The 21,362-nt window shown below is 38.6% G+C and overlaps 1 protein-coding gene across 5 annotated transcripts in view; it reads left to right on the forward strand.

Annotated features, from left to right (window-relative positions):
- Window positions 1–716: 716 nt before the first annotated feature.
- The window catches only part of ABCB5 (ATP binding cassette subfamily B member 5), a 34,536-nt gene continuing 13,890 nt past the window's right edge, over window positions 717–21,362 (forward strand). Inside the window, exons 1-17 of one of the 5 annotated variants that reach the window (XM_054654670.2) lie at window positions 717–820; window positions 1,518–1,608; window positions 2,653–2,740; window positions 2,870–2,918; window positions 3,739–3,883; window positions 4,331–4,397; window positions 4,615–4,806; window positions 5,965–6,136; window positions 7,096–7,220; window positions 9,558–9,732; window positions 10,022–10,135; window positions 11,006–11,116; window positions 13,459–13,584; window positions 14,826–15,029; window positions 16,227–16,397; window positions 18,798–18,959; window positions 19,428–19,661. In XM_054654670.2, the coding sequence (XP_054510645.2) occupies window positions 1,560–1,608; window positions 2,653–2,740; window positions 2,870–2,918; window positions 3,739–3,883; window positions 4,331–4,397; window positions 4,615–4,806; window positions 5,965–6,136; window positions 7,096–7,220; window positions 9,558–9,732; window positions 10,022–10,135; window positions 11,006–11,116; window positions 13,459–13,584; window positions 14,826–15,029; window positions 16,227–16,397; window positions 18,798–18,959; window positions 19,428–19,661 (2,184 nt within the window). In that variant the 5' untranslated portion in view covers window positions 717–820; window positions 1,518–1,559. Of the gene's footprint in view, window positions 821–1,517; window positions 1,609–2,652; window positions 2,741–2,869; window positions 2,919–3,738; window positions 3,884–4,330; window positions 4,398–4,614; window positions 4,807–5,415; window positions 6,316–7,095; window positions 7,221–9,557; window positions 9,733–10,021; window positions 10,136–11,005; window positions 11,117–13,458; window positions 13,585–14,825; window positions 15,030–16,226; window positions 16,398–17,110; window positions 17,226–18,797; window positions 18,960–19,427; window positions 19,662–21,362 lie in introns of those variants that run through there. The other 4 variants (XM_077175825.1, XM_077175831.1, XM_077175819.1 and 1 more) reach the window with 4 other exon arrangements.

Genomic DNA, 21,362 nt, shown 5'->3' on the forward strand with positions numbered 1-21,362 from the left:
TGGGTTTCTCAGCATAAGAGAGACATGGTGCTTCTGGAGCAGGTCCAGTGTAAGGCAATGAGGATGATGAGAGTGCCGGGGCACCTCAACTTATGAGGAAAGGCTGAGGGAGCTGGTCCTGGTTAGCTTGAGAGGGATCTCATCACTGCCTGTGAGTATCTGGTGCCAAGAGGACAGAGCATCTCTTCTCAGTGATGCCAGGCAATAGGGTAAAGGGCAAGAAGAAAAAAGTTGAACACAGAAAGTTCCACCTCAACATGTGGAAGAACTTCTGCATTGTGCAGGTGATCAAGCACTCCAACAGGTTTCCCAGAGAGGCTGTGGAGTCCTCCTTCACTGGGAATATTCAAAATATGTCTGTACCTATTAATCCTACCTTATGTCCTCTAGATGACCACTAGAGCAGGGAGGTTGGGCCAGATGACATCCAGTGGTCCCCTTATAAGATTAACTATTCTGTAGGAGTCAGGACAGAAGCAGTGCTGCGGCAAGGGGCTGATGGGCTCTCCCTGCGCGCTTTGCAGGCTCGCACACCCTCGGGCGGCTTCCGAAAGGCGACAGAGGGCAGGAGCCGGCCGGCATCCCTCTGCAGGCCCCTCATCCTGGGCGGCTCTGCCCGGCTGCGGCACTGACCTTCATCTGTCTGCACGGCGAGCCGAGAGCGGCTCTGCCCGGCCGCGGCGCCGACCTCCATCCGCAACCCGAGCCGCGGGCGGGCGGGCGGTGCCGCCGCTATAAAGCCCGGGACGGGCGCTGCGGACCCGCCCTGCGGGGACCGCGCCGTCGGGGCCGCAGCCACCTACGCGGGCAGGCTGTGAAGGTGAGCTGAAATAACGAGAGGGGGAAAGCACAGCCAGAAAGCGAACAGGTGTTTGTTGTCGGTTTTGGGTTTTGGCTTTTTTTCTTTTTTTTTTCCACTTTATCTGAGATTGATTAAGCATTTTCTTATCAATGTTGTTTTAGGCTTCATCAGATTCATGTGCAGCTTCTTGCTAGGGATTTTGTTGTTGTTGTTCTTTTTTTTTTCTTTTAAACCGGTATATTTGATAGATTAGGAAGAGAAGCCTGGGGGAAACTAAGAGCATCAGTTCTTTACTGCCTCTAAATGCATCCTAGCATAACATGGCATAACAAGTACAGGTCTTATCATTGTACTTGTGACCATGTTATGGCTGTTCGTTTAGGTCTAAATAAACATAAGGTAATGAGGGAAATCATCTATTCTGAAATAGATTGTTTACAGTAACTTTTAAGTTGGTAATTTCAGGATTTATCATAAAAGACTACTAAAACAGGCTACTGACCTAAGTTGCTTAGTAATACTGTGCACTGTTCTTAATATCTCACTACTAGTACTTATTTTTTCATGCTGTTACCTTTTTTTCTTTTTCTAGTCTTTCTATTTAGGTAGAATCATGTTTAGACCAAAATGTGATGAGTAATGGAAAAATCCACAGATATGAAGTCTTTAAATATTTACTAAATCAAAGTGTTTTGTTGGGGGGGGCTTATTGCAGGTTCTAATGTGACTCTCTCATAAGCACACAATAAAAAGAACCATGAAGGACTATTCTGCAAATTCCACAGAACAGAACCTCTCTGATCCTGGTAAGAAGGAACACCACATGGGGTGGTGCTCCACAGATTTGAATCTAAAGAATGTTTGTAAAGCTCTCCTGATTGCCATAGTGATTTTGTAGGTGATGAGTTTCCTATGAATGAGTGAATTGAAGCCACACCTATAAAATATTTTTTGTGTGAATCATTCCATCAAGTTCAACAAAATTGGTTTGCATTTGTAAAACTATTCAGGAGAGTCCTAGCCTGGGCATGAAAATTCTCCTGAGGTAAGCTGGAAGAACGTTATTGCTTTCAAATTGTTGTCTCAAACAGCCATTGTAGGCCAACTAACCTTAAAACAATAGGTAAAAATTCTATTCATTGTGAGTCAACAGCGAAAGTTAAGATAAATGTAAATTGGGAGTGGCTGGTATGGGGAGCACCTTGTCTCTTTTTGTTTTACAGGTGGCTCCCCACTGTGGTTACTCATCTGTTTCTTTACATATGTTTTTATGTCTTATTTGATGCATTTAGAACTATAAGCTTCCTGGGTAGGATTATGCTTTCATCTAACTTTCTGGAGCTCCCAGCCAGCACAAAGGAAGTGGGACATGTAACAACTACTGCAATCGAATAGTGAAGATGTTTATTAGAGTCAAGGACATGATTCTTTAGTTAACTGCCACCTATTCTGTATTACCTACAGCAATTATAACCTTCACTATAAGCAATTTTGTAAGGACTTCTAATTTGTATTGAGTTGTGCAGGTATTTGAAGGAAGAATTAACTTTCCTTTTCTTTTAGTCTTTGATAATCTTATCAAAGACTTTCTTTTAGTCTTTGATAATCTTTCTGGATAAATACATCGTAATTATAAAAATGTTGTTTCCATCTCAGAAATGGACATGGAAGCTTTTTCTAGGAATAAAGATGAACTGAAGAGAAAGAACCTGGTGATTTTTTCTTGAAACTTCCTCCCAAGAACATGAGAAAAAACTAGTATTTAAATGCAAAAGAATCAGCAGTGAAAGACACAAGAAGGTAGTATGATAGATGGATTAGTATGCTAAGAAAGCCTTTTTATTTCACAGAATCTGGATACAAGGGGTGTGATGATCCTTCTTTCCAGCATGAAGAACATGTAGAACAAATTGACCGGTCAAAGCCCAAGAAGGAAATGTATGTATTTTTTTAGCTTTAAGTTACCTGGGTGTATGGGGATGTCAGAAGTGCAGGGGAAGGAGGAGAAGAGCTTAATATAGGTTTGCTAAAAAATCCCTCATCTTAGTCTTTTGTACTTTACTCTAGGAAGGAAGATGAGAAGCCAGAGAAACGAATGGTTGGCATTCTTGAGTTGGTTAGTGTCCTGTCTAATGATCTGCTTTATACTTTCTTTTCTTTATTTGACATTGTGAGTTTTTTATGAATGACAATTCATAGGCAACCAAAAATTGGAGAAGAAGCTTGAGGACTACTGATTCTACACCTGCTCTCTGAAAACCAGTGATTATGGTTTTGTGGCAGTTTTCTGTAAGACAGCTATTCCCAAACAAAATAGCTCTTGCATGTGGACTTGATTACTCTGAAACAAGAAAAGTTTTATTCTTCTGTGTTTGATTTCATATATGTTTACACTTTTTGAGATGGTCAGGGCAGTCAGGAATAAAATGCTCTGATTTCGGATTAACCACATCCTGGGATATCTATAGCAGTTTAAATTCACACCCTTCCTCAAACAAAACAAAGCTTCAGGGGTAGACAAGTCTTAAGGTACAATCTATCTCTGCTAAAAACGTTTTCTACTGGTAGGTATAAGCCAGGTGCTGGTCAATAACTCACTTTTGTTTACATAGTAGAGGCATTATCTTAGTAAATATGTAACTCAATGGAACACAAAATACAATATATTCTACAAAGGTCATCATCACTTGCAAGCATGTAGTTTTTTCCCAGACAAAGAATCTGTGTCCTGCCAGCGTTCTCTTAGCAGCCTGGGTACTAATTTAAAGATGTGTTGCACTACTACAAAGTTTACCTTCAACTGGAGTGCTGCTACTTAGAATATGTGGATGGAGCATGTTCTGCAAGTCTGCTGTACTGTAGCAAATGCATGAACTGTCAGGTGTAATGTCACTTTTCTCTCTCTTTTTTTTTTTTTCTTTCTAATGCTTACATAGTTTCGCTATGCTGATGGGGTGGATGTCCTGTTGATGATAGTTGGTTTGGTTGCAGCGGCTGCAAATGGTACTGGAATGCCACTTATGATCATTATCTTTGGAGAGATGACAAACAGCTTTGTGCTAAGTGGCGTGCAATCCAATGGTAAAAAGTTTAAATTAAATTTCTCTACATATTGGCTGTGCTTTGCTACTGAGTCTAAGATTCTTCTTTCCCCCCAGACTATACACTGACTCTACATATCTAAGGAAGCATATTATGAGCAACACTCATCCTGCTGGAAATAACCCAGGCATTTCAATCCATCTTTAATGACTACACCAGGACAAAACCAAAGCATTGGATGTGCACTTTATGAATGTACTTTGACTTTGTTAAGATAGCAGGGAGTACAATCAACCTCAGTTATCATTAATTGCTTAAAAATAAATGTGTATTTGCCAAATAATTTTGTATTTAAGTTTGTATTGCAAGACTCTCCACTTGCAAAATACAAAGCATACCCAAACTTGAAGAGCCCATATTGTCATGAATCAGTTCCTCTATATAGCACTTCTACAAATATTCCTGCTTTTTATTTCCTTTTCACAGATACTTCAGTAAACAATTCCAGCTGCCCATCAGATCCAGGTGTGGATATAGAAGGTGAAATGACAAAGTAAGGGTCTGTAGTTATCCTGTTAATAATGTATTAGAGGGTTTTCTTTTACTGTGTTATCTGTTTGAGAAGAAGCCATGTTTGCCTTCCCAATAATGCACCACAAGCTCCAGTATTTACTTTGGTGTGATTAATGAAGACTAGTTGCTGCTCTGTGTGTCTAACTTCTCTCATGAGCTACAGTTTGATCACATGGGCTTTTATTCCCTTATCCCAGGTTTGCTTACTACTACGTGGGAATTGGCTTTGCTGTGTTGATCCTGAGCATCGTCCAAGTGTGGACATTTTTGGTTACTGCTACAAGGCAAACTGCAAGGATCCGGCAGAAGTTCTTCTTTGCAGTGCTCCATCAAGAGATGGCTTGGTTTGATACTACCCAGATAGGAGCACTGAACACCAGACTGACAGAGTGAGGGCTCTGTTTTGGTTTTTGCACACATACACACACCCTCAAGTATGGCACTTAAAAGTAAACTGATATTTATCTCAGGAGAGTAGCCTATAGAGAGTTTAAAAAAACAAAAACAAAACAAAAAAAAAATCTAACAAACCTAAAGTGTGACATATTACAACTCAAAGTGAGAAATTCATTATCCTTTTCAGCTTCCTTTGTGCTGTTTGTGATATGTGCAGTGGAAGGGGTTTTTTCATGAAATGCCTGACACTGGCTTTCTGAAGTCCATGAAGTACATGTTCAGCCACTGCTAAACAAATAGTTCTGCTGTCTCCACCTAGTTTATACACACCAAAAGCTGACACTTAATTGAATGGAAAGGAGCCTGGACTTCAGTATCAGTACTTGTACAAGTACGGCTTGTACTTGTATTTCAGGCAGTATTCAATCTAGCCAGTTAAAGTCCTTGGAGTTGTTCCATAAACTTAAATAGATTTAGGGGTGAGGACTGTAATGCCCTTGTGCTATGGGATTATATGTGTAAACACTACTTTTTTTTTTTTTTTAATACTTTTTTTTTCTGGATTTTATAGTAACTTCGCACACAGATCTGTCTTGAAATGTGTATGAGAAGCTTAAATGAAACCACTCTCAACTCTAACATCTGTGTGTTCTGGGAAGAGAAAATAAGGAAGGAAATTTGTAACAAAAATTGAGGTTATTCCAAATAATGGTATGATGGAGTAGATGTAGCTCTTCATCTGAGTCAGTAGCCAAAATTGCAAACATAAAATGCGTCAGAGAGCTGAGGAGAAGAAATCATTTAGAGATGGTCAAGTTGGATGAAGAGGCTGCTTGATTGTTTACTTATATTGCTCCATTTGGATGCCAGATGAGGAAACTAGGTCATTGGTGACCTAGTGACATGGCATAGATACAGCAGAGAATGTTGAGAATACAGAAAATTAATATTTAAAAACAGGAGGTTTCTGCTGTGTTTTGGCTACAGAAGAGCCTAATGGTACAGTTCAGTAGCTGTGGTCAGAAAAATTTCTTTTTCCAGTTAGGAAATGGCAAAGTTCCTGATATGAGGCCACACGGCAAGAAAAGGGGGAGGGCGTCAAAATGAGAGTCACTCTATACTAACAATTTTTTTATTATTGTTATTTAAAGTGACATCAACACCATCCGTGAAGGCATCGGAGACAAGATCAGTATATTTCTGCAGTTTTTTTCCACGTTTGTGTCAGGGCTCATTATAGGATTCATCTACGGGTGGAAGCTGACTCTGGTGGTTATGTCAGTCAGCCCACTTCTTGCTGCATCAGCAGCGGTTTGGTCAACTGTAAGTGTGTGGGGATTTTTGAACAAAGAAACCAGAAAAACCATAAAATTCTTATGCACAGAAAAGGGGCAGAGAATGGGAGAAATCTAATGTGTTTTTTAAGTTGGGAGGTTGGCCCCTCTCTTACTTTGATTTCTACTCTTCCTCCAGCCTTTCTCTGGGTTCCCAAGCACACTCCTGTAAGTTGTGTTCCTTCTGTCTGCATATCCTGTCCTCATGCCATGTTGCATGAGGGTAATCTCCATCAGAGCATCTTTCTGGCACAGCAATTTCCTCATGGCAAGCACTGGGGAAGCCCTCACTTTTCCCTCCTAGTGCAAATACCTTTCAGCCTCTTTCCATCTGCACATGCATGTACCACATCTCTTGCAAATAATTTACCAAGTTTCATGCTATGTACAGAATAAATCTATACAGCTATGCAGATACATACAGCTGCTGAAAACTGAAGTGATATAAATCTGTGAAATGGCTGGAGAGGTTTCCCTTTCAGATAGGAAAACTTTCCCCTTATGCACTATTGGCCACATTAATGTGTATGGCTTATACTCCTGAATGGCTATTTATATGATTTTATGGGGTTTTCCTACCTGAAGCATTACAAATAAGCTAAGGAAAAGAATGTTAGAGGCTATAATGTGATTTTCTTGCTTACTTCAATATCAGCTGGTGTTCTAGAAAGAGCACTCCCTGCTTCACTCTTCCCAGTGTAGTTTGTAGGCTTGGGAGGAAAGAAGATCAGTCAGGAAGCTCACCTGATGTTTGCATAGCCTTTGATCGCAATGAGGAGACAATGATAAATTGAACTCTATTTAAGGGAAATTCAGGACATGGGGAGGAGGTGACCCCCACATTGCTGAGTCTGGTCTTGTGCACCTTGTGGGATTGTTGTTATTCGCCAAGACAGTGTGTGTATTCTCTCAGTAGGCTGCAATAACAGCTGTTTTCCAACTTTTCAGCTCCTGGCATCCCTTACTGCTAAAGAGCTGTCTGCTTATGCCAAAGCAGGAGCTGTGGCAGAAGAAATTTTGACAGCAATCAGGACTGTTGTGGCTTTCAATGGACAGCAAAAGGCATTAGAGAAGTAAGTTTTAAAATTAATAACTATATTTAAAATATGGCAAGGACATTTAGTGGTGGATTTGTTTTGTGGGGATTTTTTTTTGGAGGGGCAGAGGGATGAGATTCTCCTTTGTGTTATTTTGTCTTTCTATAAGTGAACAAATAATCTGAAAACGAAGGTGTGCAAATAGACCTAGTCAGTGAATACAGACTACTTGGTGTTGTCACTGCAGCAGAGATGAAAATTTCTCCTTTGATTGAGATCTGGAGTTGAACTGCATGTGAAAGTGGTGGGAAGGTTACCTTTACCCATGAGTCAGATGCAGCAAAGCATGCAATAAGTTGCTTATCTTCTAGAGCATTTGTGCTACTGCTCTGGTCTTTGATTGCTGAGCTTATTTTTAAGCTACACTGGATAACAGCCTTGGGTAAAAATACATTACTGCCTTTTACAATGATTTGCAGCTTTAATGATTTGCAAACGACATGTGTAGCTGCCCAGTGTTGGCCGTAGTCATACATACAAGGTGAAATGATTGTTGCTGGCCACAAACTTTTTGACATGCATATCAGATGCATATCAACAAGCATAAGCAATACATTTTTTATATAAACACCAGGCATCACTGATTCCATGCAGCTGGGAAAGGCAAAGCAGATGACCTGATCCATATGCCCCATGAAACTCTTCTATCTTTTTCAACTCATGTTTGCCTTTGTCTTGTGCAGAATTTTTAAGGTGGTGTCAACCCTAGCTTAGGCTCCTATGGCCTGCTCCTCTATTTGCTTCCAGGGACTGAGCTCTGACTATCTTATAGCCCTGTCTTCTTCTTACTGGAATTTGTTTTTAACATGCAACAGTATTTGGACTGTTCCTGTTTGCACAGTAAAGGCAAAAAAAAGCCATAGGATGACACAGATAAGTTGCCCCCTGCCCTTCTCCCCATATTCTGCAATTACCAGTGTCTGAAAATTAAATGACAGGACCTGTCAATATTAATTCAAAATACTTTGTCTAAAGACAAAATAACTGATACCTGAGTCAAGTAAGGCCTTTCCTTTTTATGATTGACCAGTCAGCCTCTTCTACAGTTCTACTTCCATTTATACTAAAAAGCCCAAACAAACATAGTGGCTCCCCTAGGAATATCTTCTACTAGGGACAAGCTCCTACCAGGGAGTGCATTTTTCAGATAGTGGATTGTGACTCCTACACAGCTCTTGAATGCTGACCTCAGAGTTAGGAAAAGCATCCTTTCACTGCACAGAGCTTCCACTGACAGCAAAAGTTTACTCTTGCAAGGGATCTTCAGTCACCTTCAGTTTCTGGCAGTGGCTTGGCTTTTCTTCAGTATTTGAGTGATCACCTGTATTTATCACACTACTTAAATGCAGTACCCATTTCCCTGGAAGAACTATGATGCTGCTGACTCAAACTTAGGGCCTGGTTTTAAGAGCACAATCAAGTCAAAATATTTCAATATGTTTGACTAAAAAATACAGCACTGGTGGCATCTTAGAAATTTACATGAACAAAATGAATGCAGTTTTTTTTAAGATTGCTTCCCAGCTGAATGAATTGCATGTTTTCCTATAATGGGGTTGTACTTTATTGAAAATATGTACTGGGAAAAGAGTGCAAGCTACTGACCATGTTGATTATGGGTAGAAAGTTACACTATTCCTAGGCTACAGTTTGCATAAAGAGCTTGAGTAAATGAAAGCTATTTGTTGAAAACTATGGAATTAATTTGAACCATCCTTGGAAAAAATAATTCTCTAGTTGAACTTGTTAGTCTCTACACTGATCTTCTGTGTCCACTGGTTATATATGTTAATCAGTAAACTGACCTAAGGGAAAAATACTTGACATCCCAAAATGGCCAGTAAGAGAACAAGTTCCCATTTGGAGGGAGCTCTCATTTTTCTCCTTCTCTATTGCCTGGGGTTTTTGGAGGATTTGCTTTTTATTTTGCTTGTTTTAAATGTGGACAACTAACTTTTATCTTTCTGATGAACACTGCTGCTAAAACCTTTTAAAGGTTTCCTTTCAGGATTAATGGAAACAATGAGTTCAAGAGTGCTATTGCATTTTCCATTATGTCAATATTTTTGGTATATGTCAGAGCAAATTTATTCAAATTAATTACCTCCCTAATAGTCCTCTATAAAAAAAAACACCACACCAAAAAAAAAAAAAAAAAACCCAAAACAAAAAAAACCCTACCCTGTGTTCTCTTTGGGATTTTAATTGTTTTTCCTACATAAATCCTGTTAATTAAGAACAGGGCACTGGAAAGTATTCACCGGAATGGCATGTGGTACCTGTCAAATTAATGGGTTTTTTACTCACTTTCAGATATGATGCTAACTTAGAGATGGCTAAACGTGTTGGAATGAAAAAATCCATTACCACTAACACATGCCTAGGTCTTTCACAATTTTTTATCTTTGGATCCTATGCCCTTGCATTTTGGTACGGGACCAAGCTCACTGCTGAGGATCCACATTATGACATTGGCCGCGTGTTAATTGTAAGTACAGCAATGCAGCTTTGAAAAATGCTCTCTATCTTCAGGGAAAGTTATATAAGTGATGTCTTTGTTTTCTGCCACATGCTTGCTAAATTAGCTCTTAGAGGCTCACTTAGTATAAAACAACTGAATGGTATTCATCTTGCCTAACTTTCAATAAAACAAGTTTGATTGTCTTGGACTCTGTTTGTAAGGTGGGATGAATAACCTAGAGCTGTTAAGTCTTTCTAGTGCCCATGTAGGCATTAATGTAATCATTAATTGCAATGCTCCTCTCTGTCTCCCACAGGTGTTCTTCTCTGTGCTTGTCGGAGCGTTCTCCCTGGGCCAGGCAGCTCCTAACCTGGAGAGTGTGGCCAATGCACGTGGGGCTGCCTATGAAGTATATAAGATTATCAATAAGGTAAACATCTAACTGTATAGAATAGAAGCCTTTCAACCAACTTAGCTTCCACTTCTTCTCCTTTTTATTTTTTTTTCCCTTGAGAAATGGAACAAAAGCACTCTAAAGCCCCAAATCATCAACTCTATAGATGTTTGCTACAGAAACCCATAATATTTTCATTGATCGAAAAAAACCCAGCCTCTTTGTTACAGTGAAAGCTGGAAAACCTGGCATGTGTGTCTGAGATATCTGGTTGAGGTTTTTCTCTAATATTAGACTTTCAGCACCAGAGGGAAAGTAGTATGGCACTATTCTAATTTTTAAAAATGCATGTATGCACAAATTCAGCTGAGATGGGGTTTACTGGGGAGGGGAATTGGTGAAGAGGGGATTAGTATCACTATTGAAAGTTATAACAATAATAATCTGTAATGCTGATGTTGCTGTAAAAAAGGTTTTCCATATCATTATCTTGACTTTGCTGTGCTATGCAGCAATTGCATATCTGTGTTTATAAAATATTTTAAAGTAGGAATCAAAAGTTCATGGAGAAATGGCTACATCATTCTTTTTGATGTGAGTATAAAACCCTCCTATAAAGATTACTGAGGCCCATGTTTTGGTTGCAAGATTATGCATCTAAGTTCTGCAATTATAGATTTTCTGCTATGGATTTTGTTGCTTTTGAAATGCACTATATTTGTCAAGTAAAATTTACAATCTGATGTTCCCCCATATTCAGCATTCTGCAGGTAAAATGCAGCAGTTCTGCAACGACGTACTGCAGTGCAAACCAGTATCTGAGAAAGTAAAGACCAATGCATGTAGCCGAAATAACAGTTCCAAAAGTGAAATAACCACCAATATATTTTACAAACCTCTTTCCAGAAACGGCTCATAGATAGCAGTTCTAAGGAAGGCTACAAGCCAGACAAACTCGTAGGAGAAATTGAATTCAGAAACATCCATTTCAGTTACCCTTCCAGACCTGATGTTAAAGTAAGTGTTCTGTTTCTTATACTGAACTTATTCAACTTGTGTCCATGTTGTTTGGCTAATTTTGTTCTTGAATGCGAAATGCATTCCTCTTTTGGGGGATGTGGCATAATTTTCCCCCCAGTGATGCACAAAGACAAAGCTCTAGATCTACTGTCATTGTGTATCTCATTCTCTTCTGCAGGACAAATCTGATATGTGTCTGAATTTCTATGAGAAAGAGTTTTGATAAATCAAATAAGATTATTCAAAATCTTTCATTAAGGCTTCTAGACTTTAAGCAGTTAAACCAGAAAATTACTTTTTTCCAGTTTCTTGGCTCTTTGGAGTTACGACATCCTGTGTGAAAAATTATCAGAGAAAGACTTTCAATACATTGATAGTGTATTTTTGTGAACATATCATCCTAAATGCACATTTGGCAGTCAAACATTGTTTTGGGAATATGTTAAAACTGCTGTTCAAGAAACTGTTCAAGAAACTGTGCCTGCTCTTTGCTAGTTCAGTTTCCATTAGTGACCTGTGTCCATCATGTCATGGTGATTACTTTTGTGGTGACACTCTTGGTTTGACCTCTCTGCTTACAGTATTTGCTTACAATCTTTTAAACACCTTGATGAAAGTGAAAGAGAAAGAACAGCAGCAAATTCCTTTCTTCCTCGGTGAAGAACAAGGTGGAAATAGAGATTTCAAATGTCAACAATTAAAAACTTGACATGCTAATTTAGTGGTGAACATGGGAATATTTATACCTCTCTGGCTATTTTTTCAGGTGGCTGTTCCCAACTCAGTCATCTGAGGTCTGTCCCATTGTGCATCAAATCTGTTTCCAGGACACTGGGATATCTGGAGGGCAGATTCAGAGCGGGGCCTTCTCCTTAACTGGATTTTGTACCATGCATCTTCTATCCTTCTTGGCTCAGAAATCAGAAGGCACAGAGCAGAGTCCTCATCCTTCTTCCTAAAAATCCTATTCAGGCTGCTGAGCTATGTTGTGGGTCAACACACCAAATGGGAGGGAAATAAGAAATATTTCTCATCCTTCCCAAATCTGAGTTAACAGCTCTCCCTACTAAGAACATCAATGTTATTTAGTAGAGCCAAAGGAGTCAGCAAAGCTGTGTAGAAGTTACCCCTAATCTCTCAAGCAGTTGATGCAACACATAATCTTCCCTGTCCAGGTTAAACCAAATCAAAGAGATCTAAGTAGTACAGTTTCTATTAGTTTAATCTTGGCAATACCTTGCCTGATGAAAGAGAGTTAGAACTAGCCTAGTGTGTGGTAGTAATTAGTTACATCTGGAAATGTTGTGGTATCTAGAATAAAGTTCATTCTTGATAATGCAGGCACCAGGATATCGGCTTCCTGGAGATGTAAAACTGGGTGGATGTAATACAGGGAGAGGAGAGGAATATTGCAACTATTTTAATCTCTCATTGCAAAAACATGTGTAGGCAAACTTATAAATCAGCCTGGTATAAACAAGAAGAGTTCCCATAGCAGCCAAATATTTTGGCAACTACACAGCATTACTTGTAATGACATGGGCATCTTTTGAGGTAAAATGTTCTCTAAATGTGAAAATAGCAAAAATTATATCATTAACTTCAGCTACTCTCCACATTGCTGAGGTTGTTAATAACAAGGAATGGGACTTATTAAGGGCTTCCCAGCAATTACTTTGTCAAAACAGCCATTTATATTTTAAAAATAGAAGAAAGCAGGCTTGGTTTTCAGTGATACCTTTTAGCACCTGAAAATAATTTTCTGTGAGATTCATAATTATTACGCTGTGGAAAATGGAGGACAGCAGGATAATTTAAAACCCTAAGCCTGCTACTAGATCACACAAATTGGAGAAAATTAGCTATGAAGTTGAGTAATATGGCTGTGTCTATATTAGTTTGACTGTGCTGGGGAATTTTCCCAGGCAATGGAATGCAATAGTCTATGCAAGGGAACTCTTGAAATGTTTCTTGGCATGAACTTGGCCTGTTCCAATTATCAATCTTCTCAAAAAATTCCCAGGCTTGTTTTGGTAGCCAGAAGGATCTAGGGGCCGTTCCCAAAAGGCAGGTTGCAAGCAGCTATCCTCTTTCAAAGGCTAATACATTTTACAAGCATAGGTGAAGACTTTTTCCTATCAGTGCTCCAGGATATTCCCAGGTACATTATATTATTGTTGTCAATTATACAATTATATTATTAATGTTACCATACCTTTAAACTATGGCCCACACTACTGCCTTGATAGAAACAGCTACACTTACCTTGACAGACTGTTCTTTATTCAAACTTGTTAAACTAAGATATATATCTATTTTTTTTTTTTATTTATTTGCAGATCCTCAAAGGTCTAAACTTGAAAGTTCAAACTGGGAAGACCATTGCTTTAGTTGGTGCCAGTGGCTGTGGAAAAAGCACTACTGTTCAGTTGCTGCAGAGATTCTATGATCCTGACCAGGGAGAAGTGAGTGTCTGCAAAGGAATTGTAAAAACTCAGAACTATTAGGACATGCATGAATTTCCCATATTGACTGAACCTTGTTTTCTAATTCGACTGAATTACACCATATATCTGTATAGTTCATATTTCCACAATTTACATTTCAAATGAACTATCTTCTCTTGTTAGCTTGAGTTCATTATTCTCCTCCTTCTTACAGTACTACATCACAAATAGCAAATGCCACAAGTTTTGGAGTAGACTTGCAAAATCTGAATTTAAATTAATTATCAACTGTTCATTTTTAAAATTCCCTAAACATTTTTAGGCAAAGCATAATCCAAAAGAGTCCTGCTGTATTTTGCTTCCTTTTCATTGAATGTAAACTAAAACCTGGAGAGAGTTTTCCTATTTTAAATGGTTGATTTCTTGGCCTGCTTTTCACTATCTGCTAGCCCACAGAAGTTTCCATCATTAAGCATTGTATGTGTTTTACCACTAAACACTAAATCCAGTTGTTAAATGGTAAATATGTCCCACATGAAATTTCCAAAGGAAAAAAATGAGGTAAATGAAACAATGTATTTTTAAGAAAATTTGATATTTGAAGGATGCTACTTAATAGTTACCACTGCTAGTTGAAAATAGGTAAACATTTCAAATATTAAAAATTGAACTATCAGTATTTAAGGTATCAAGGCAGCTGTTTTCAGTACAGCTCTTTCTTAAACTTAGTTTTCCTGTGGCTGTTCATTCCTGCCCCCATGCCTCATTTTGCTATGTCAATCCCAATGTTCATAGTACCACACTGCAAATTACCTAGGTTAAAAATAACTTTCCCTTTCCTTTTAGTCATTTGAACTCTCTTTGATCTGGTGTTATGCACAGCCACAGAGATGATTGTGTAGCTGCAACTATGAGGACATCAAACTGGCATAGGGGCACGAGAATCATGTAAAAAGTGTGCAAGGAAGCTGTGAAATTCTTAAGCCAACTCAGACATGATGGTTATTGGGGGATAACAAACAGGAGGGGAAAAAAGCCCCTGATGTCTTCTCTGTTTATGCCACTCATCATAATTTTCCATCTTGTGCAACAAATGGAAAAACTGCAATTGTAGCTTCTCCCCCAACATAGCTCTCCATTAAAGACATTTTTTTTTTCTTGACCTTGTGGCTGATACTTCATTCAAGTAAGAGTAATTAATGGCTTTATTATGAACAGAGTGCATTTCCTTGATTTCTTTGACATTCTTTTCCTCTCAGATTACCTTAGATGGTCGGGATATTCGGACCCTTAATATAAAGTGGCTACGAGAAAATATTGGCATTGTGAGCCAAGAGCCTGTTTTGTTTGCAACCACAATAGCTGAGAACATTCGCTATGGCAGAGAAGACATTTCTGATGCTGAAATTGAGCAAGCAGCCAAGGAAGCCAATGCTTTTGACTTTATATCTAGACTGCCTGATGTAAGTTCCTGAACTCACTTTGAGTGTAAGAACGAAAGGTCTGTTTAGGCTGGTGTCCTGTTTCTGAGAGGCAGAGCATGGGAATCAAAGTTATATTACAACTTCTCAAAATATACTTATTGCCTCAAGCAGCTTTCAGTTTAGAGAGTTTTTCTACTAGAGATTGTGTATTTGGTTGCTCTCAAAGGACTTGTACTGGAGTCTGGGAAAAAATGTCAGTGCCTTAACTCAGGAGAAAGGAAGCTTCACAGCTGTATTGCCATCCCTACCCATCCCGTGAGGCATAGAAGAGTTGGTTTTTAAAAAGAAGAACCAGAAATCCAGAGCCCTTTGTCAGGAGCTGTCTGTACGTTCACAGGAAATAGCAGGGAGTGGGTGGAGGTAAATAAATATGACCTGAAGTAAATAATTATGCCCTTTTAGCAGCTACAAAACTCTTCCTCTGCCTGAGATTCACAGCTTTGAGCCATCTCTTAGCAGTAGGTGCCTTACTCCTTTCAGGATGAGACTGAGAAGCAAGGTCAAGAATTCTAAACACATCCTCATAAATGGCTAATATGTCTTTGTCTTTGCTCCTGAAATTAAAAAACATGGGAAAAGTGCCCACCTGGAATTTGATTTCAAATCCTTTTACTACTTTAGAGAGGTTGGCCCCATCTCCCAAGCATGTGCCATTTCAAACATATTAATCTGTTCCAAGGTTTCTTGTTCTCAGGAAGAGGGATTTGTTCATATTTACTCTTAAATAGCTATGTAATAAAAAACTAGAGTGGACTTTGAGACTTATGACTTTGCAGTAAGTGATATGGTCAGTAGGAACTAAGCCAAGGCTCCAAGGAGGAGGCACACTATTGACGTGTCCCTATAATTCCAACCCTTTTGGAAAGGTAGGCAATCCTCAGAAAATATAGAGATCCCTTTTACAGGCTTGCTTTGAGAAACCCCAGGGTTTGGAGCACTGAGTGAGCAATAAAGATCTTTAAAGAACCATAAGTTCAAAGTTGGGCAGGCACAATATGTGGGGTAGGAGGGTTTGGCTAAGGGCTGGTTGGATGGACGTCCTTCCATGTTTGCTCTGCCTGTGCTCAAGTCAGCTGGAAGAAGCTACATCTTTCAGAAGATGAGTACTTAGGGTTGCACTGAGAAGTGAGGATTTGAGGTGTCTCACAACTTCTGTTCTGTTGTCTCCTTTATCAGAAATTTAACACCATGGTGGGTGAAAGAGGGGCTCAACTGAGTGGAGGACAGAAGCAACGAATAGCTATTGCCCGTGCCCTAGCAAGAAATCCCAAGATTCTTCTTCTGGATGAAGCTACATCTGCATTAGATACTCAGAGTGAATCCATAGTGCAGGCAGCTCTGGATAAGGTAGGACTCACTGAAGCTAGCAGCTGCCATGAAAAACAGCAACAAGCACTTAAGGAAACAATGTACAATTTTCAGTGCAGGCTTCCATCAGAATCCAGAACACTGGAAAATGAAATTTGGATGGATGCTCAATTTCAGTGTTTTAACAAGGAGTTTGAACCATCAAAAATTTATTTGAAAATTGGGTGTGATTTTTAGGGGTTTTGGTTTTGCATTATTAATAATTATGAAGACACTTAGTCATGTGGAACTGTAACTTAGGTCTCTTGCACTCCCTTTCTCAAATCATAATTGTTCATTTGCTGATAAAACATTGATGGCATCTTATCAAGGCATGTTATGAGGACAGAATGGCCTTTTCCAGGTGGATTACTAGAAAAGTATATGTTATTGGTATCCTTAGTATTTGTTCTTTATTGGCTAGTTGCTTCAAAATTTTAAGAAAACTCTTGAAATTTAGCCATTTTCATTTTTTTCCTGCTTTTAGCAGCCCCACAGCTCTAGGGTGGGTGCTGCTGCAGAGCAGAGCTGTCAGATCTTGTACCCATGTCTCTGACCAGCACACAGTACCTTCCTCACAGTCCACTTCTTCATCGGTTTCCATCAACATACAGTAGAACCTATAGGCTTTGATTGAAAAGGAACTTCATGCTTTGGCTTGAATATTTTTTCTTTTGTCTAATATTTATTTTAATATATTTTTTTTAAATTAGGTGAAAAATCCTGCCTTTCATTTCAGTAGTTATGCAGAGAAAGACAAATTACCATTACGGCTCAAGGGAAACACAGAATTTGTCATCTTCACTTGCTAGTGAGTTTAAATCTGAGGTAGAGTGCAGCTCTTTGTTATAGTCTTGTAATTCTGGTGATTAATATTGAGGTAACATGTAGAATGCAAAAATAATATTAATATTATCTTTCTTCTGCATGCTTTGGTTTTGTTTTTTGTTTGGTTGGTTTTTTTTTAATTTTGTAACCAAGCGCTTAGCTCTTCCAGAAGCTTAATGTTTCATTGAGTGCATAACAGAGGGAGGTCACTCAATTAAGTGAACTCTTTCTCATCCTGCTTCATATTCTCAGAACACACCAAAATGAGCCCTGAATCATAACTTAGTCATGTTTTCACAGCATTTTCATGTCCATCAGTGTAGTCCCCTAATGAGATTTCCAAATTTCATTTCAACATCCCTGAGTGGAAAAAGTGGTGCTACTATTGTTCATTATTTTTACAGCTGAGGAGCAGAGATGCTAACCTCATGAACACTCACAGTTTCAAGGCATTCATGTGCAGCTCCTTGTAGCCAGCTGTTTTTAGATAACTTTGCATCCTATAAAGCATTTTGCTAGTTCTGATCACAGCTCCCAGCTGCCGTGGTGAGGCTTTGTGTGTTAGGCCAGAGGCATAAAAACCGCACTGTAGCAAACTTCCTGGGAGTGACTTGCATCAGGTCCATGAGAATGGCTGGTGTAGGGGGAAAATTCAAACCTCCATGGTAGCAGTCCTCTACTGCAGATGGCCTCATTATCTTCATGCCCCTGTTCCTGTGCCTGTATGATGTACAGCTTCTGTAGCAAAAAACTTCCAGCAGGTTCCAGGTTCACAGAACATACTTGTTGCATGAGGTTCCTTAGGACCTCTCCTCCTGCCAAGCTGCCATCTGCTCCAGGCATTAGGGTGGAGGGAAGCCAGCCTCTCCAGCAGTCACAAGGTGTCCTGTGCTCATTTGCTGCATGGGGGCTGTGTGTGCCTCTGGTCTGTGTGAGGATGCTGGAGAGGGGTGGAACATGTAACCTGCTGACTGAGAATTCAGCAGCTATTCCTGCCAAATCCCAGTAGGATTACTGTCAAATAAGTTTGTTTCGGAAGGGAGTGGCTCAAACCCATTTTTGATGTAAGTTTGCTCCTCTGTGCTTTCCTGCTAAGTCTTGTCAGAAATTATGCTGATGTTGTACTTCCAAAAATTTGCAGGGACAGAGAAAATATCTGCTCTTTACATATTTGTTATCCTAGTTTTGTTTTCAGAAAGTTCTAACAATTCTTACAGCATTTCCCCATCATGCTTATGTGTACATGGAAACACTTTGTGAGCAACTTTAGATCAAACAGTTCAAATATTATAAAAGTCAAATAATAAATAAACTTTAATTATGGTCTTTAGTACTTGTTGCCTGTCAAAAAAACTAATGTGGCTTTCTCTATCTAAATTAGTCAAATGAAACTGTCCTTGAACTAAACAAGGACACGAAGCCCGGAAAAAATAGCAATCTTTGCTTTTAAAAGAAAGAAAAGTATTTTTAAAGTTTCAATTTACTCTATATTACAGGTGACTAAAATAACTTTATTTCTGTGCTATTTTCTTGCACAACTTAACTGTAACTGGGTTTTGTGTGTTTGTGTAGGCTCGGGCTGGGCGTACCACCATTGTGATTGCTCACAGACTGTCTACCATCAGGACTGCTGACACTATCGCTGGATTTGAGAAAGGTGTCGTGGTTGAGCAAGGGACACATAGTGAACTGATGCTGCAGAAAGGAGTCTACTATTCCCTTGTAATGCAGCAGGTAAAGGCAAATTTATTTACTTTCTTTCTCCATTTCACAAAGTTCTCTAATGGTTGGTGGAGTTATTTTCTCTCTAGTTCCTGCATGTTATCCAGCTGGCAGCTGCTCAGTTATTCTAGTCTGGGCACCGACACAGGCTTGGAATTCTTGGAGGTTTTACCCATAAGTGTTTCATATTTATGTAATCCACTATGACAAAAACATAAGTGAGTTTAAGGCACAGACTACATCATTATGCATAACCATAGAGGTGTTAGGTTCCAGGTGGATTCCATAGATGGCTTTAAAGGAAAAGAGGGGGACAAAATCAGAATCAAATAGTCTACTGCTCTGCAATTGCAGACTGAAATATATGTGGCCTATAGACAACTACAGTTACACAATTGAAACAGCAGTATTCAGGAGAAAAAAAAAGTGTTTCTTTCTAGTCAAAATGCCTTGTAAATGTATATCCTGAATTCTCACTAGGGTTGCACCAGTGATGTTCAAGATGATGGCACATCAGAAGATAGTGAAGGCTCAGGAGCTGAGGAATATGAGGAAAACATAAATCCTGTGGAAGAGTTGACTCTTCAAAATCATTTTGAAATCTCTGTGATACCAGAGAAAGGCAGCATACGAAGAAGATCCAGCCGATATAAGAGCAAGAGGAGTTCATCTAAAAATCCCTTTGGAAAAAAGAAGAAACAAAAGGAGGTGGAGGTTGGTATTAGAACTTCAGTTTAGAATTTTAATTATAAGATATAAGCCTAAACAAAAGCCACATAACTTGGATTACATTTAGATAGGTGTCTTTTATGCAACCTTTACTCAGGTACTATTGCAGTCAGTACTCACCAGACTGAGGATGATTTGTCTTAACAAAGATCTTCATTTTAATGCTACTGAGTTAATGTGGAACTTGAAAAATCTGCTATTGGTTTGTACATTTCTTTGTACAATTTAAGAGAATTATTTCAGTGGTACAGATTTTTTTTTAATTCTTTATTTTAATTCTATCTAATTGAAACTAGTTATGTGATTTTATTTGCAAGATTCTTTACTCCCTGGTACTTACTGTTGCAAATATTGCTGGATAATATAATCCCTGAAGTGTGCGTGCCCAAATTGAAGGCACTTTTGAGTATCATACTACATTTATGTCAAGCAAAAAAACAAAAAAGAATTGAACCCCTGACATTTTGAAGAGCATTTCCATTAAAAGAGATGTTAATCTTTCTGGTTTAGTATATGCTTCAGTTTTGCAGGGTTTTTACAGATAAAACAACTTGATTTACATAATCAATAAAAGTCATGTCAGAAGTTTGTAGGGTTATGTAGGGTTAAGAAAAAGTCATGTAGGGTTAAGAAAAAATATTTTATTTCAAAATTGAATAAAACTTGCTCATAGCATCAAAAAGAGCAGATTTCTAGTGCATTCTGGAATACACAAGATGAGCAGCTCAACAGAAACTTGATTTTGTTTTCTATTTTGTAGTACTTTTTTCATTAAACATATTGGAAGAGTGATTTGCTACATTAAGGTTGCTTGCATTTTTTGTTTAGTTTTTGAGGGTTTTTGCCTGATTTCAAGACCTTTGAAGTGAAGAACTAAAATATAAATTCTGAAGTAAAACCATTAATTCTTCTAAGTCTGTGGAAGTTAGGATCTCATCTGTAATAAATATTTAATAATTATGAAATCCTACATGATTTTATCTGTAGATTTTCCTCCTCTCTAAAATTCATCTTCCAGCTAATGAATATTTCAAATAGCAAGAACTAGCTGGACCCATTCCCATTATCATATAAAATGTCATATAACCTCAAAAGATACTTTTTGGTTGTATATTAATACTGCTTAAGACCTTAGAGGAAGTAGTGGGTGTTCATGCTCAAGAATACAATATTCATCACTTTCAGAAAAAATGAAGTCAAACATCTAGCAGTTGTAATTATTTCAGAAAAAAATCAGCCCACTTTTATAATTGAGATTTAGCTACCTTCATTCAGCATCTGAAAAGCAGGATAAAATAACCAGGGAGCAAGAGCAAATTACTTATAATCCTGACTAATATTTTGCCTCATTTCTGATGCTTTCATTATTTACTTTTCCAGAAATATCCCTTTGGAGGCATAAGCACTTAAATAAAGTGGTAAAGCAAGACAGAACATTTTTTGTGCCTTGAAAGCACAAACAGGCTAACTGACTCTCACAAATGCCTCGTTCCTGGCTTTGGTAATGATACATTGGATATAGTTTGCCAAAGAGTAAAAATGACCTCTCTACCCAATTGCTCTATTGCCAGCCCACTAGCATTTAGCTGAATTGGAGGGGTCTCTTCTGTCCTCTGAACTGTGAGATGTTCAGTTCTTTATAATGATTGAAATATTAGTTGCCATTCATGGTGACCAGTCCTATCT

This window comes from Agelaius phoeniceus, chromosome 1, assembly GCF_051311805.1.
Source record: "Agelaius phoeniceus isolate bAgePho1 chromosome 1, bAgePho1.hap1, whole genome shotgun sequence".
NCBI lineage: Eukaryota > Metazoa > Chordata > Aves > Passeriformes > Icteridae > Agelaius > Agelaius phoeniceus.